This window comes from Scyliorhinus torazame, chromosome 12 (genome assembly GCF_047496885.1).
Source record: "Scyliorhinus torazame isolate Kashiwa2021f chromosome 12, sScyTor2.1, whole genome shotgun sequence".
NCBI classification, from domain to species: Eukaryota; Metazoa; Chordata; class Chondrichthyes; order Carcharhiniformes; family Scyliorhinidae; genus Scyliorhinus; species Scyliorhinus torazame.
In genome coordinates this window covers 158,012,162-158,028,716 of record NC_092718.1, presented here as the reverse complement: position 1 = coordinate 158,028,716, position 16,555 = coordinate 158,012,162, and the positions used below count along the sequence as shown (strand labels likewise).

The following is a 16,555-nucleotide window of genomic DNA, read 5'->3' as shown; positions in this document are numbered from 1 at the left end:
AATTTAAGTGGTCCTCTTACCTCATGACCAAAAATTAGTTCAAAAGGACTGAATTTGGTTGACTCGTTAGGTGCATCCCTAATTGCAAACAGTACGAATGGAATTCCTTTATCCCAATCCTCTGGATAATCTTGACAATAAGCCTTCAACATTGTCTTTAATGTCTGATGCCACCTTTCTAACACTCCTTGCGATTCTGGATGGTACACATCTGATTTAAATTGTTTTATTCCTAAGCTATCCATAACTTCTTTGAATAACCTTGAGGTACAATTTGATCCATGATCCGATTGTATTTCTGTGGATAGTCCATATCTAGTAAAGAATTTAAGTAACCCTCCACAATCTTTTTAGCTGTAATATTACGTACTGGAATGGCTTCTGGAAACCTAGTAGACACATCCATTATCGTCAAAAGATATTGATTCCCACTTTTCATTTTAGGAAGCGGTCCTACGCAATCAATTAAGACCCTAGTAAAAGGCTCCTCAAATGCTGGAATGGGCATTAAGGGTGCTGGTTTTATCACTGCCTGAGGTTTCCCTATCACTTGACATGTGTAGTCCAGGCCAATAAAAATGTTTTTGTACTTTCTATTTTGTATTTTGTATAACTCCTGTGCAACTCGCAACACCTCCTTTCTATACCCTACCGGCAATACCACTTGAACTTCCGCCCACTTTTCATCTGCCTGCATATGTAAAGGTCTCCATTTTCTCATCAAGATATCATTTTTACGGTAATAACACTCTGGTATACACTCCGATTCCTCTTCCGTGTATGCTTTCTGATACATCCGTTTTATTTCTGTATCTTTCTGTTGTAACTGCGCCAATCTTCCTGAACTAAAAATATCCACCTCATCCTCCACCTGTTCTTGTTCTTTTCCAACCATCTGATCAAAAATCCTTTCTGATAATTGAACTTCAACTTTATCTTCACTCGACTTCCGGTGGCGGCCATGGAGGAGTAGGTCGCACATTCGATAGCTCCCGCCTGAATCCGACTTTCGGACCTTTTTTCCCGGATTTTTGTGGACTTTATGAAATAAATCGGTGGAGTTAGCATCAGTAAGGAGGATTTCCCCCCCGGTGTATGGATAGCTGGACCAGAAGTGGCCGTGTGAAACACATTAGTCCCGACAGAGGGAAACGAGGGGAGCTGGCAGTGTGGCGAAGCATTGCAGAAGGCAAGGACCAGGGAGCGGCGGTTCACTGGCCGAAGGAACAACAGATGGAGTTTTTCAAGAGTTGCTTTGCTGAGCTAAAAAGGGATACGCTTGACCCGATGAAAGCATCGATCGACCAAATGGTCGCGACTCAGGCAGCCAGGGGAAAGCGATCCAGGAGATCGAATTAAAACTCTCCAACAAAGAGGACGAGATAACTGTGCTGGAGCATAGGTGGAGGTGCTAGAGGACCGCCACAAGCAGATGCAGGAGGAGCTGGAGAACAGAACCGGGAGGCAGAATTTAAGAATCGTTGGCCTTCCTGAAGGTATTGAAGGATCAGATGCGGGAGCATATGTGGCGAGTGTGCTGTAGTCGTTGATGGGAGTGGGGACTTTCCCTCGGCCCCTGGAGCTGGATGGAGCCCACAGAGCCCTCGCAAGGAAACCCAAGGCGAACGACCTGCCAAGGGCCATGGTGGTCCATTTCCACCGATTTTCAGACAAGGAGCGTGTCCTGCGATGGGCCAAGAAGGAACGGAGCAGCAAGTGGGAGAATAGTGAGGTGCACATCTATAAAAACCTGGGAGCGGAGCTGGCCAAGAGACGTGCGGGGTTCAACCGGGTAAAGGTGACCCTCTTTTAAGAAGGGGGTGAAGTTTGGGGTGTTATACCCAGCGAGACTGTGGGTAACGCACGAGGACCGACACTATTATTTTGAGTCGCCAGATGATGTTTGGACATTTATTAAAGAGAAGAAGTTGGACTCGAGTTAAGAGACACTTAATGTTTCGAAGATGGGAGGAGGCGGCGGATTGTAATTGTGTTCTGTTTTAAATAAGATTGTGGTTAGTCACGGGCAAGAGAGCGGGTTGGGGGGACGGTTGGAGGGCGCTTTGTTCAGAAGGTGGTTGATACGGGGAGGGAGGGGTCCCTGAAGCTACGCTATCCTTCAGGGGACTGGGTTCTGTTTTAAGTGAGTGTGTCTGTTTGGCTTTCTGGTTATGCTAATGGCTTTGGGAGAGCTGATGTTTACTTACTGGGGAATGTGATCTTGTAAATAGGTTTTTTCTATGTGGGGAGAAGGGCCCGAACAGTAGGGCGATAGTCTGACTGGCACCAGGGGCGGGGGCTATCGGGGTCAGCATGGATCAGCTCACTCTCGGAAGCGTGGTGCGGGGTGACTTAGTGTTGAGTTGGTGTTTGATTTGGGAGGTTAGGTTTTTGGTGTTAAGGGGATGGGATGGCTGCTCTGCGGGCAAGGGAGAAATTTACTTCAGGGAATAAAAGGAGGGTCGGGGGCGGCTGCTGCTTGAGGGGGCACCCGGGGAAGCGGGGGGTCGTGGGCTCAGGGCTGGCCAAGGGTGATGGCTAGTCGGCAGAGGGGTGTGGGGGGTGGGGGGGGGGGGGGAGTGGGGTAGACCCCCCCCCCCAATCCAGGCTGATTACTTGGAACGTGAGAGGCCTGAATGGGTGAAGAGAGCACGCGTGTTCGCGCATTTAAAGGGACTAAAGGCAGACATGGCAATGCTCCAGGAGACAGACCTGAAGGTCTCGGATCAGATGAGATTAAGGAAGGGTTGGGTGGGTCAGGTGTTCCACTCAGGGCTGGACTTGAAGACCAGGGGGGTAGCAATTCTGATGATCAAGCGAGTGGCATTTGAGGCTGGGAGAATGGTGGCTGATAAAGGGGGTCGGTATATCATGGTGAGTGGGAAGCTGGAGGGGGTCCGAGTGGTGCTCGTGAATGTCTATGCCCCAAACTGGGATGATGTGGATTTTATGAGGCGTGTGTTAAGCAAAATCCCTGACCTGGAGTCACACAACTTGGTCATGGGAGGGGACTTTAATACGGTCATTGAACCTGAATTGGATCGCTCAAAATCCAGGACAGGGACGAGGCCGGCGGCAGCAAGGGAGCTGAAGGGCTTTATGGAACAGATGGGTGGTGGTGGTGGTGGTGGGGGGGGGGGGGGGGGGGGGGGGTAGACCCCTGGACGCCGAGGGTAAAGGAGTTTTCCTTCTTCTCCCACGTCCACCAAGTTTATTCCCGTATTGATTTTTTTGTTCTGGGCAGGACGTTGATCCCAAAGATGACGAGGGCGGAATACTCGGCGATTACAGTTTCGGACCATGCCCCGCACTGGATAGATTTGCGGCTTGGGGAGGAGAGAGGGCAGCGTCCGCTGTGGAGACTAGACGTAGGGTTGTTAGCAGAAGAGGTGATTTGCGGGCGGGTGAATAAGAGTATCCAGAACTATTTGGAAACAAACGACATGGGAGAGGTATCGGCAGCGACGGTCTGGGAAGCCCTGAAGGCAGTTATTAGAGGGGGACTTATATCGAACCGGTCCCATAGAGAAAAAAAGGAAAGGGCGGAGAGGGAGAGATTGGTGGAGGAGTTACTCCGGGTTGATAGGAAATATGCGGAGGCCCCGGACGCGGGACTCCTGAGGGAGCGACGCAAGCTTCAGGCGAATTGTTGACCACAGGGAAAGCGGTAGAACAGTTGAGGAAGGCTAGGGGTGCAGTGTATGAATATGGGGAGAAGGCGAGCAGGATGCTGGCGCACCAGCTTAGGAAGAGAGAGGCGGCCAGGGAGACTGTGGGAGTAAAGAATAAGGAGGGCAACTTGGCCTCAGACCCGGAGGGGGTGAATGAGGTTTTTAAGGAATTCTACAGCAAACTATATGAGTTGGAACCCCTGGCGGGTGCGGAAGGGATGAGGCAATTTCTGGACCAGTTGAAGTTCCCAAGAATGGAGGAGGGGCTGGGGGCACTGATCGAGATAGAAGAAATTAAGGGGCTGGAGGGCATGCAGTCGCGCAAAGCTCCGGGGCTGGATGGCTTCCCAGTGGAATTCAAAAAAATATTTTCAGAGATGTTGAGCCCACTACTGTTGAGGACCTTTAATGAGGTGAGAGAGAAGGGAATCCTCCCCCCTACACTGTCACAGGCTTCAATATCACTTATTCTGAAACGGGATAAGGACCCTGATCAGTGTGGGTCTTACAGGCCAATCTCGTTGCTAAATGTGGATGCCAAGCTATTGGCGAAGATCTTGGCCATTAGGATAGAGGATTGTGTCCCCTGGGTGATGGGGGAAGACCAGACAGGATTTGCTGAGGGCAGGCAACTTAATGCTAATGTGCGGCGGCTTTTAAATATTGTTCTGATGCCCTCGGAAGGAGAGGAAGCAGAGGTTGTAGCAGTGATGGATGCAGAGAAAGCTTTTGATCGGGTGGAGTGGGAGTACCTGTGGGAAGCTCTGGATAGGTTTGGGTTTGGTGAGGGCTTTATTCGATGGGTGCGATTGCTGTACCAGGTGCCTGTGGCAAGCGTGCGCACGAACCGGCTTAGGTCGGAGTATTTTAAATTGCACCGGGGGACGAGGCAAGGGTGTCCCCTTTCTCTGTTATTATTTGCTCCAACCATTGAGCCGCTGGCCATCGCACTGAGAGCTTCAAGGAACTGGCAGGGGCTGGTCCCGGGGTGGGGGGGGGCATCGGGTCTCGATCTACGCGGATGATCTCCTCCTGTATATCCCGGACCCACTGGAGGGGATGGGGGAGATCATGCGGATCTTAAGGGAATTTGGCAGTTTCTCGGGGTATAAACTGAACGTGGGGAAGAGCGAGCTGTTTGTGATCCAGGCTAAAGGACAGGAGAAGAGACTGAGTGAGCTGCCGCTGAGGAGGGTAGAGAAGAGCTTTCGCTACCTGGGAGTACAGGTGGCCCGGAAGTGGGATTTGTTGCATAAACCTAATCTGACCCGGCTGGTGGAACAAATGGAAGGGGACTTTAAAAGATGGGACATGCTCCCGCTGTCACTGGCGAGGAGGGTACAGACCATGAAAATGACGGTCCCCCCCAGGTTCCTATTTGTATTCCAGTGCCGTCCCATCTTCATCCCTAAGGCGTTTTTTAAGCGGGTTAATAAGATCATCTCGGGATTTGTGTGGGCGAACAAGACCCCGCGAGTGAAGAAAGTGCTGCTGGAACGCAGTCGGGGGGAGGGTGGGTTGGCGCTGCCGAACTTTTGCAATGACTACTGGGCTGCCAACATTGCCATGATCAGGAAGTGGGTATTGGGGGAGGGGTCGGCATGGGAGCGGTTGGAGGCAGCGTCATGCAAAGGCACAGTTTGGGAGCGCTGGTAGCGGCACCTCTGCCATTCTGGCCGGCCCACTACTCCACAAGTCCGGTGGTGGTGGCGACTCTGAAGATCTGGGGGCAGTGGAGGAGACACAAGAGGGTGGGAGGGAGCGTCTGTCTGGACCCTGGTATGTAACAACCACAGGTTCCTGCCGGGTAGGATGGATGGTGGGTTCCAGAGCTGGCAGAGGGCGGGTATTAGGAGGATGGGTGACCTGTTTATAGTTGGGAGCTTTCCCAGCCTGCAGGCGCTAGAGGACAAATTTAAATTGCTGCCAGGGATCGGCTTTAGATATTTGCAAGTGTGGGCCTTCCTGAAGAAACAGGTGGTGGCCTTCCCGCTGCTGCAGCCACGGGGGGAGACAAGACAGAGAAGTGTCCGGTACCTGGGTGGGGGAGGGGAAGGTGTTGGATATCTACCAGGAGCTGGTGGTGGCAGAGGAAACCTGGTGGTGGTGGAGGGGCTTAAAGGCAAGTGGGAGGAGGAGTTAGGAGGGGAGTTAGAGCCGGAACTGTGGGCGGAAGCCCTAAGTAGGGTCAATTCCTCCTCGTCATGTGCCAGGCTCAGTCTGATACAGTTTAAGGTGGCGCACCGGGCACACATGACGGCAGCGAGGATGAGCAAGTTTTTTTGGGTAGAAGACAGATGTGCGAGGTGTGCGGGGAGCCCAGCAAACCATGTCCATATGTTTTGGGCATGCCCGAAGCTTGAGGAGTTCTGGCGGGGATTTGCAAGGGCAATGTCCAAGGTGCTGGGAACACGGGTGGTGCCGAGTCCAGAGGTGGCGATCTTTGGAGTGTTGGAAGACCCGGGAGATCAGGGAGTGGAAGAGGCTGGCGTTCTGGCCCTTGCCTCCCTGGTAGCCCGGAGACGGATCTTGTTAATGTGGAGGGACTCTAAACCCCCGAGTGTAGAGACCTGGGTTAGTGACATGGCTGGGTTTCTCAGCCTTGAGAAAATTAAGTTTGCCTTAAGAGGATGAGTGTTAGGCTTCTCCCGGAGCTGGCAGTCGTTCGTCGACTTTCTTGGGGAAATTTAATTTAAAATGTCGGCAGTAGCAACTTTCCGAGGGGGGGGCGGGGATAGGTTAGTGCTGTGTTTGTTTGTTTTTTGTTATTTTTGGTGGTCAGTGAAGACAGAGCCATTCGGGGAAATATCTATTTTTGCACTATGTTAATGTTTAACGCTGATTGTTCTTTTTCTGTTTTTGTTATAAAAATTTTACAAATATTTCAATAAAAAAAAATATATATATTTTTAAAAACTTTATCTTCACTCTTTGATTTCTCCTCTTGTCTTAACCTGTGACGTTGCGACCTTGTTACTACACAATCCGGAAAAATCCCAGGATATTCGTCCTTCAACACTTCAGCTGTCTGATTTTCCATTGGCTTATCAACCACCGTAGGCACCATTCCCACCTGCGATCAAGCTATATCATTACCCAAGATAAACTGTATTCCTGGACAAGATAGTTTTTCTATTACTCCTACTACCACTTCACCATTCTTCAGTGGACTTTCCAATCTGACCTTATATATTGGAACACTACTCTTTTCACCCTGAATTCCACATATTACCACCTTTTCTGGCAATATTACCTGTCGATTTCTTTAAGTATTTGCTAGGATTCAATGAGATCACCTCTCATTCTTGGAAACGTCCTAGAGAATACAGGCCCAGTTTGCCCAATCTCTCTTCATAAGACAGTCCCGCCATCCCTGGAACAGGGGTAGACCTGTGAAAACACCAGAACTGTACAGAGGCAGTGGCGTAGTGGAATTGTCCCTGGACTAGTAATCCAGGGTACCGGGGTTCGAATTCCACCAGGGCAGATGGTCATAAAAACCCATCTGGTTCACTAATGTCCTTATGGGGAGAAAATCTGTTGTTCTTACCTAGCCTGGCCTACACGTGACTCCCGACCCAGAACAAATATGGTTGACTCTTAAATGCCCTCATGGATTGGGCAATAAATGCTGGCCTAGCCAGCGACGCCCACTTCCAAGAACAAATGAGGGGGAAAAAAAATCACCCTTTGTACCAGGGTGAGCACACTCCCTATTCTTAGAATGCATTTGCACTTGATCCATAGCCAGAAGCTGGTTTTCTATCGGACGTCCAGATGGTACATTTTATTAGTCTCCAATTTGATGGATGAGAATGAGGCAGTTTGACCAATACATATTTTCCCGTTGAGCTCAGCTAAACGCAACCAAGGACATTTAACCTGGGAAAGGTCTTAGTGAGCAGCAGCGATGGCCTTCCACTAGTCTGGACTAACTGTGGATTGGGGTTTTGTATTTGCAGAAGGGTTCCAGTCGTGGATGTGGAGAGGCCTCACTTTTCTTCTCCCATTCTTGTTCTTTGGTCACGTAAGTAATTTGAAATATTTGCTCGTCGTGGCTCAGTGGTTCCTCGCAGCACCGAGGACCCGGTGTTTGATCCCAGCAACAGATCACTGTCTTGTGCGAAGATTGCACATTCTCCCCGTGTCTGCGTGGGTCTCACCCCCACATCCCAAAGATGTGCCGGGTAGGTGGATTGGCCATGCTAAATTGCCCCTTAATTAGGATCAGCAATCTATCCAACTCAACCTTGAATATATTCAGTGACTCAGCCTCCACTGGGGAAGAGAATTCCAAACTCTAGCAACCCACTGAGAAAAGAAGTTGCCCCTCATAGAATCCCTACAGTGCAGAAGGAGGTCATTCATCCCATCGTGTGTGCACCAACCCTCTGAAAGAGCCCCCTACCTCGGCCCACTCGTCCTCCCGCTCCCTGTAACCCAATAAACCCAGAGCAATTTATCATGGCCAGTCCACCTAACCTGCACATCTTTGGACTGGGGGGAGGAAACCAGAGCACCCGGAGGAAACCCACACGGTCACGGGGAGAATGTGCATACTCCGCACAGACAGTGACCTGAGGCTGTAATTGAACCCGGGTCCCTGGTACTTTGAGACAGCAGTACTAACCACTATGCCACCGTGCCGCTCTTACCTCTGTCCAAAACGGGAGACCCCCAATTTTGAAACTGTCCCCAGCCCTAGATTTCCCCATGAGAGGAGACATCATCTCGGCATCAACCCTGTCAAGTACCCTCAGAATCTTGTGTTTCAATAAGATCATCTCTCATTCAGGGGGCTGCTGGGCTTTGTAGCAATCCATAGAACCATAGAATCCCTACAGTGCAGAAGGAGGCCATTCGGCCTATTGAATCTGCACCATCCGTCTGAAAGAGCACCCTACCTAGGCCCACTCCCCTACCTTATCCCCATAACCCCAGCTAACCACACCTTTGGACACTGGGGTAATTTAGCGCACGGCCAATCCACCTAATCACTAATAAAGTAAAGTTGCCATAGTCCCAAATGACATTAGGCTGCTTTCCCATTTGAGGGGGAGAGCTGATTGGTGGTAATTTAATCTGAGGATCACCACACCTCAGCCGGGGAGCATGGCTGGGAAAGCGGGGCCTTCATAATCACCTCAGCCGGTACGGGGATTGAATCCGTGCTGCTGGCCTCGCTCTGCATCACGAACCAGCGGCCAGCCAACTGAGCCAATAAAATCAACAGCTTTGAGAAGAGTGAGGAAAGAGGGAAGGAAATCAGAGTGGGTAAAAGCTGAAAATGAGATCCAAACCTCACATGGTGTCCCTTAGCAGCTTGGACACAGCAGATTGGGTGGAACGTGCTCCTCACCTTTCACTCTGCCAGCAATTAATAGTCTCAACTGTGGATAATGCACCTTGATTATTACACAACATTAATGTTCACTTATCCAACAGAGCTTACCTGTTAGCGGCGAGCTAGCCCGGAAATGCTGTTCATTCACCTAACATTTTTCTTGCCTTTGCAGTTCTGGCAGTTTTATAATGCAATCACCTTGTTCAAACTAACGAACCACCAAGACTGCAAGGAGTGGCAGGTAAGCACGGTTTGTGAGAGTTTTTTCCCCCACTGAATACCATGGGAAAAACTCCTCCTAGAGTGTGAGCCTTATGCAGCAAACTGATCAATACACACTTTTGGAAATTTGCCTTGGGTTTTAGCTTCAGGAATGAAATCTTCCAGTGCAGGTAAATGTAAAAACCCTGACTGCGGAGAGAGAGAGGGAGAGAAAGCTGTGAACTCAGTTTCTAATGTGGACGGATGTGATTTTGAGCCTTGTGGTTGGTTGGGTAGTTTGAGCTGTATCTCTGTGCATTCCTCATTTGGACCACGGGATGGTAATATCGTGCGCAGGGTAATCCCTCTCATTGTGGGGACAGTGGAACCCACCAGTTCTACAGCCAGATACTGAAATGCTGTACATTTCTGTGAACCTATAGGTGGTCTTACCCACCCTTCCTGTAGTGGCCAAAAAGAGATTATATTGTGCAAACCATAGGGTAGAAATTACTATCTGTGACCATATCAAACAAATTGACCCAGTTGCCCATTTCAGACCGAGGTTCGGAGAACTTTCTTCTCTTAGAGGGTTGTGAGTCTCTGGGACTCTCTTTCTCAAAATGCAGTGGAACTTTTGAATATCTTTAAGGCCGAGGTAGATAGATTCTTGATTAACAAGGGAGTGAAAGGTTATCGGGTGGTAGGCAGGAATGTATGGTTGAGGCTAGAATCAGATCAGCGATCATATTGAATGGAGGAGCAGGCTTGAGGGGCCGAATGGCCTCTACCATTCTTAATTCAAAGGTTTGTTGTCTTAAAGGAAGAGTTCAAATAAAGGGGTTAACACGTTCATTAAAATTGTGGAGAGAGAAATTGGGATAGAATGAGTTAAGTGACAACACTAATAGTAATTTCAACCCATCGCCAACTCTAGACTCATAAGAGTTTTACAGCACAGAAAGAGGCCCTTCAGCCCATTGTGACTGTGCTGGCCATCAAGCACCTATCCATTCTCAACCCATTTTCAAGTATTTGGTCTGTAGCCCTTATATGCAGTGGCGTTTCAAGTGCTCATCTAAATGTCTCTTAAATGTTTCTTTGGTGGAGTGGCCATGCTAAATTGTCCCTTAGTTCCCAGAAAATATGCATAGGTCAGGTTAAGGGGTTATTGGGATAAGGAAGAGGAGTAGTCTTGGGTGGAGTGTTCTTTCAGAGGGTGGGTGCAGACTTGATGTGCCGAATGGCCTCCTTCTGCACAGTAGCGATTCTGTGATTAATTGTTATGAGGGTTTGTGAGGGTTCCTGCCTCTACTACTCACTCTTTCAGCCAGTGAGTTCTAGATTCCCACCATCCTCTGGATGAAAAGGATTTTCCTCAAGTGCCCTCTAAAACTCCTGCCCCTTACTGTACATCTATGCCTCCTGGCTATTGACTCCCCTACTAAGGGGAAATGTTCCTTCCTAACTACCCTATCTCTGCCCCTCGGGTCCGTCCTCAACCTTCTCTGCTCTAAGGTGAACAGCCCCAGTCTCTTTCCAGAGCTGAAACGCTCGTGCCTAGGCAACATCCTGGTGACGCTCCTCTGCTCCCTTTCCAGTGCAAACACATCTTAAAAGACGTAAAATTGGGAATAATACAAAACAAAAGCATTACAAACTAGATTAGCCAGTTAAATATCCTCCCTTCCATTCTGCACAGACTAGTTAGTTCCAGCAATAATTATAATTACATGGTTCCTTCAGGAATTACATGTTCAGTGGAGTGAAGCTGGCGTTGTGACTGTTTCTGAGCAGACCGGTGGGTTAGGCCACTCATTGGTTGGCAAAAAACTGACAGTATTTCAATATCCAGCAAAAGACTGAGGCAACTGGTGGGTCCCACTGTGTGAGAATCGATTGCTGTTTCCACCCTGGATTCTTGTTCTTGGCCTCATTCGCTGCATGTTTGTTTGCAGGTTTCCATGTGTGGCCTTGCCTTTCTCGTTCTCTTCCTGGGAAATTTCCTGACGACAGTTCGAGTCATCTACCAAAAGCAGAAACAGAGGGAGGAAAAAGTTAATAAACAGTTGTGAAAGACCAGGAAGAGAGAGAGAGGAAGATTTGGTCCTATTATTGTTTTGTACTGATGAAATGCAGCCGTTTTGTGTTGTCGCTTCTTCCTCTTCTGTGATTGTCTGTCTTGTCCAGTTTGGCACCAGGGGCAGCAGATGAGCTGTGGAAGTGTGCGCATGTGGAGTATGTTGATTTAAGATCTGACTCTGCTAAAGTAGTCACCAAATAAAATTGTACAGGCCCACTCTCCACTGTACTGCTGACGCACTCTTATGTTCCTCCTATGTGAAACAGGGGTTGCCAACCCTCCAGAAGTGTTCAGGAGTCTCCAGAAATTGAAGATCAATCTCCAGGACACTGCTGTGCGCAGCCCTGAAGAAAAATCATCAGGACATTAAAGAGGATTTTTTTTTGTGTCATTTCATTGAACACTTCTGTTTACCAGGTACAAAAATATTGCAAAACGGACCGGGGGGGGGGGGAATAAAAGGTCAGTAGTAGAGACAACGTATTTGGTATGCAGTACAGGCATTGCATGGAGGTCATGGGTCAGTGTCACCAGATGTTCGATGGCCCCGGAAGGTCTGGGAAGGTGAGTGGCAAGTGGCCCCTGGATGATGGGTCTCAAATTCCATGCGGCAGCAGTATTTGGGCTCAGCATGCCCCTTGGTCTCCCTATCATCATCAGAACAGGTGGCCAGTTGCATCACAGAGAGGCCAACCATCCTCACATTTGGGCTCAGTGAGAAGGGGAAATCACCGAGGAACATGTCATCTCATGTCAGTGTGATGCTGGAATAGGTGAGAGGGGGTCGGTTACTCGTATATCATTCTGCCCTTGTCCTGCAGGAAGAGCGAGCTCATAACACACGAGACAGCTTGAATGGGCGGTGGGGTTGTCAACCTTTACCAATTGACACCAATGGAGAAAACGGCACTTGATATCGTGTGGGTACAATCGTGGTAGTCTGTTGGCAAGATTGGTGGCCATGCCGAACATGGTAAATTTGTAGCTCTATCCACAGGAGGAGTCTTCTGCCTAATGCCACCTATGGCTCTACAACTGTCATCTATGGGGTTGGTTGTGTTGAGGTGCCAGCTGAGTAGCCCAAATTCAGAACACCGCCTACTCGTGTCGCCCACAGGGCCAGCAGTGGCGGTGGAGTAAAGGCATCCTGTGCAGTGAGTGTGGGCCTCCTTGGTGGAGGAAGTCTCCACAGAGCTTGTACCGTGACAATCCAAGGTTCATCTTAATTAGGGCCTCCGTTGAGATTAGGAGGAGGAGCACTGGGTGAGTCAGCACATCACCAGTGGAGAGCAAGGAGAGAGCGAGAAGTACATCCAGCCGTGGACACAGCCAGGGGTCACAAACAAGGAGGGAGCGAGAAGTACATCCAGCCGTGGACACAGCCAGGGGTCACAAACAAGGAGAGAGAGAGAAGTACATCCAGCCGTGGACACAGCCAGGGATCACAAACAAGGAGGGAGCGAGAAGTACATCCAGCCGTGGACACAGCCAGGGGTCACAAACAAGGAGGGAGCGAGAAGTACATCCAGCCGTGGACACAGCCAGGGGTCACAAACAAGGAGGGAGCGAGAAGTACATCCAGCCGTGGACACAGCCAGGGGTCACAAACAAGGAGGGTTTTTCTGCAATATCAGAGACAGATAAGTTCCTCAATGTCCGAGTCACTGATACATTGTGGCACTACGGAGAGTCAATGGAGGAGTTCATGCAGTGCACGTTCCTCAGTTAGGACTCGGGGATTTGAGTGCTCGAGCTCTGCCATTGAAAAGAGTGGCCGTGCTGTTGGCGGGCCATCTGCAGCAGCATTTTGAGAGTAGGAGCAGCACCATCACAGGCATAGAGAGTTTGCTCACTGCCGCTGATGGTGTAGAGATATTGGAGTGGGTTCCAGCTGCGTTCCATTGATGCCCTCATCGAAAAGTTGATGAGGGAGCCATGCCTCGGGGCCTATCTGCATTGTACCTCATCTCCTTGGCCCCTCTAACTCAGGAGCCTTCCCTGCCGCAAAGGCCTTGTGACAGGGCCTGACCCCCGCAATGTGGAGGAGCCCCATAGGTCTATCCAAGGTTAGAACAGAAATCATGGGAAGCTCAGCTAGATGCAAGTAGAATGGAGCAGGCGTTGGGTAGCAATGGGATTATTCTGATGTGCTTGCTCACTGGATAATGTCTCTCTGATGGAAGGTGAGTTCCAGGACTAGGGGAAACATGGCTGATTCGGCCTGATCATTGTGCCCATGCCAGACTGTCAATCACTGTAAGGCCTGAAATGGTCTTGGCTCCCCCCCCCCCCCTCCCCAAATTCCTGGACACTGAAATACTGTGCAACACCACCTTCATCCTCATTCTCCTCCGAGAAAGGGTGGCGATTCAGGTCCTCCTCATGTAGCACCCTGTAATGCCACATTGCACAGTGCAGAGCAAATGGCCACAATACAGGAGGGCATCACCTGATTGGCCAAGGCAATGGAAGTGCATCTTCAAGGTACCAATGGTCAACGCAATGTGAGTTCAGATTAGGAGATGGCACCTCTCTGGATACGGAACAGCTATCTAGAGTACCGAGATGAGGAGGAATTTCTTCTCTTTGGTAGCGAATGTTTTGAATTCTTTACTGTAGAGGCTGGGAGTTGTTAAGTATGTTCAAGGCTGAGATAGACAGATTCTTAACTTGTAAGGCAATGGAGGGTTATGGGGATAAGGCGGGAAAGTGGAGTTGAAGATTATAACATCAGATCAGTCATGACCCCATTGAATGTTGGAGCAGTCTCAATGGGCCGAATGGCCTACTCTGCTCCTAAGTTTTGTGGTCTCCTCAAGAGGTTAACTTTTTTTTCCTCAGCAGCTACCCACAGAGTCTGGATATTGGCTTGAAGACGTCCTCTCGAAGGAAAAATGTATCATGACAGCTGTCCAGAAACCGAGTGCACACCTGCAAGATGTACTTCCTGCGGTCACAGACTGGTCATTTTCCTGTTGAGGGAGGTGGCTGGCTAATCTGTTCATGTGTTCGTGCCTCCACAGGATGGGGCCCTGAAACTGAGAAATCCATCAAGGATGACAGACTCCAGTGCCCTCCATGCCTGCACTGACCCATCTGTCCCAAAATGGATACAGTCCCCCACACTCTGGAATAGGACGTCCATGACCTGCTAGTGGTGCGATAAGCTGTCAACTGTGGATTTCATCCCAGTCCGCAACTGATCCCTGGAATGATCCGGATACATAGGTGTCTGGGGTGATGGTGACCTTGACGGATGCAGGTAAGGAGTTGTCATGGGGGCCATGAGGCATCAGGTCATTTGTGCACCAAAGAACAAATATCAGAGACCAACTCGCTGGACAGGTGCCGTCTTCTCCAGAACTGGCACTCTGCCATCTGCAGGTAGCTAGTTAGCGGGTGGCCCTGGGTGGCACCATTTCCCTTTGCAGCCCCTCGTTGTGCTGTAACCAAAGAGAAAATGCTGGAAAATCTCAGCAGGTCTGGCAACATCTGTAGGGAGAGAAAAGAGCTAACATTGAGTCCAGATGGCCCTTTGTCAGATTCCAGCATCCGCAATAATTGCATTTACCATCGCTGTGCTGTTCTGGCTTCCAACTATCCAAGAGAATGTATCTGCTGGAGCTCTTCCTCTCAAATCTGAATGTCAGAGCAGCTTGCATCCATCTCGTCGCACTCAACTGATGCTTGTTCAATTAGCAAGGCTTCCCCTGGCATATGTATGTATACATTAGCAATTTTGAAAAACCTGAGGGTCGACAAGTCCCCTGGGCCAGATGGGATATACCCAAGGATTCTTTGGGAGGCAAGGGATGAGATTGCAGAGCCTTTGGCTTTGATCTTTGGGTCCTCGCTGTCCACGAGGATAGTGCCAGAGGACTGCAGAGTGGCGAATGTTGTTCCTCTGTTCAAGAAAGGGAATAGGAATGACCCTGGTAATTATAGGCCAGTTAGTCTTACTTTGGTGGTCGGGAAGATAATGGAAAAGGTTCTGAAGGATAGGATTTATGACCATTTGGAAAGATGCAGCTTAATCCGGGATAGTCAACACGAATTCGTGAAGGGTAGGTCTTGCCTCACAAATTTGATTGAATTCTTTGAGGAGGTAACTAAGTGTGCAGATGAAGGTAGAGCAGTTGATGTCGTATACATGGATTTTAGTAAGGCGTTTGATAAGGTTCCCCATGGTAGGCTCATGAAGAAAGTAAGGAGGTGTGGGATAGAGGGAAATTTGGCCAATTGGTTAAGTAACTGGCTATCACATAGAAGACAGAGGGTGGTGGTGGATGGAAAATTTTCAGACTGGAGACCAGTACCAGCGGTGTACCACAGGGATCAGTGCTGGGTCCTCTGCTATTTGTGATTTTTATCAATGACTTGGAGGAGGGGGCTGAAGGGTGGGTCAGTAAATTTGCTGATGACACTAAGATTGGTGGAGTAGTGGATGAGGTGGAGGGCTGTTGTAGGCTGCAAAGAGACATTGATAGGATGCAGAGCTGGGCCGAAAAATGGCAGATGGAGTTTAACCCTGATAAGTGCGAGAAAAAATTTGAATGCAGATTACAGGGTCAATGGCAGGGTTCTGAGGAATGTGGAGGAACAGAGAGATCTTGGGGTTCATGTCCACAGATCTCTGAAGGTTGCCACTCAAGTAGATAAAGCCGTGAAGAAGGCTTATAGTGTGTTAGCGTTTATTAACTGGGGGCTTGAGTTTAAGAGCCGCGGGGTTATGCTGCAACTATACATGACCCTGGTGAGACCACATTTGGAGTATTGTGTGCAGTTCTGGTCACCTCATTATAGGAAGGATGTGGAAGCATTGGAAAGGTGCAAAGGAGATTTACCAGGACGCTGCCTGGTTTGCAGGATAGGTCTTATGAGGAAAGGTTGAGGGAGCTAGGGCTTTTCTCTTTGGAGCAGAGGAGGATGAGAGGCGACTTAATAGAGGTTTATAAGATAATGAGGGGGATAGATAGAGTGGACGTTCAGAGACCATTTCCTCGGGTGGATGTAGCTGTTACAAGGGGGCATAACTATAAGATTCAGGGTGGGAGATATAGGAGGGAAATCCGAGGTACGTTCTTTACTCAGAGAGTGGTTAGGGTGTGGAATGGACTGCCTGCTGTGATAGTGGAGTCGGACACTTTAGGAACTTTGAAGCGGTTATTGAATAGGCACATGGAGCACACCCGAATGACAGCGAGTGGGATAGCTTGATCTTGGTTTTGGACAATGCTCGGCACAACATCGAGGGCC

General features: G+C 49.4%; 1 protein-coding gene across 1 annotated transcript in view; it reads left to right on the top strand.

Moving 5' to 3' along the window:
• Window positions 1-11,690, top strand: part of tmem120aa (transmembrane protein 120Aa) — a 74,986-nt gene extending 63,296 nt beyond the window's left edge. Inside the window, exons 10-12 of the mRNA XM_072469247.1 lie at window positions 7,634-7,698; window positions 9,188-9,256; window positions 11,175-11,690. Coding sequence (XP_072325348.1) covers window positions 7,634-7,698; window positions 9,188-9,256; window positions 11,175-11,291 — 251 coding nt within the window. The 3' untranslated portion in view covers window positions 11,292-11,690. The remainder of the gene's footprint in view (window positions 1-7,633; window positions 7,699-9,187; window positions 9,257-11,174) is intronic.
• Window positions 11,691-16,555: the final 4,865 nt, after the last annotated feature.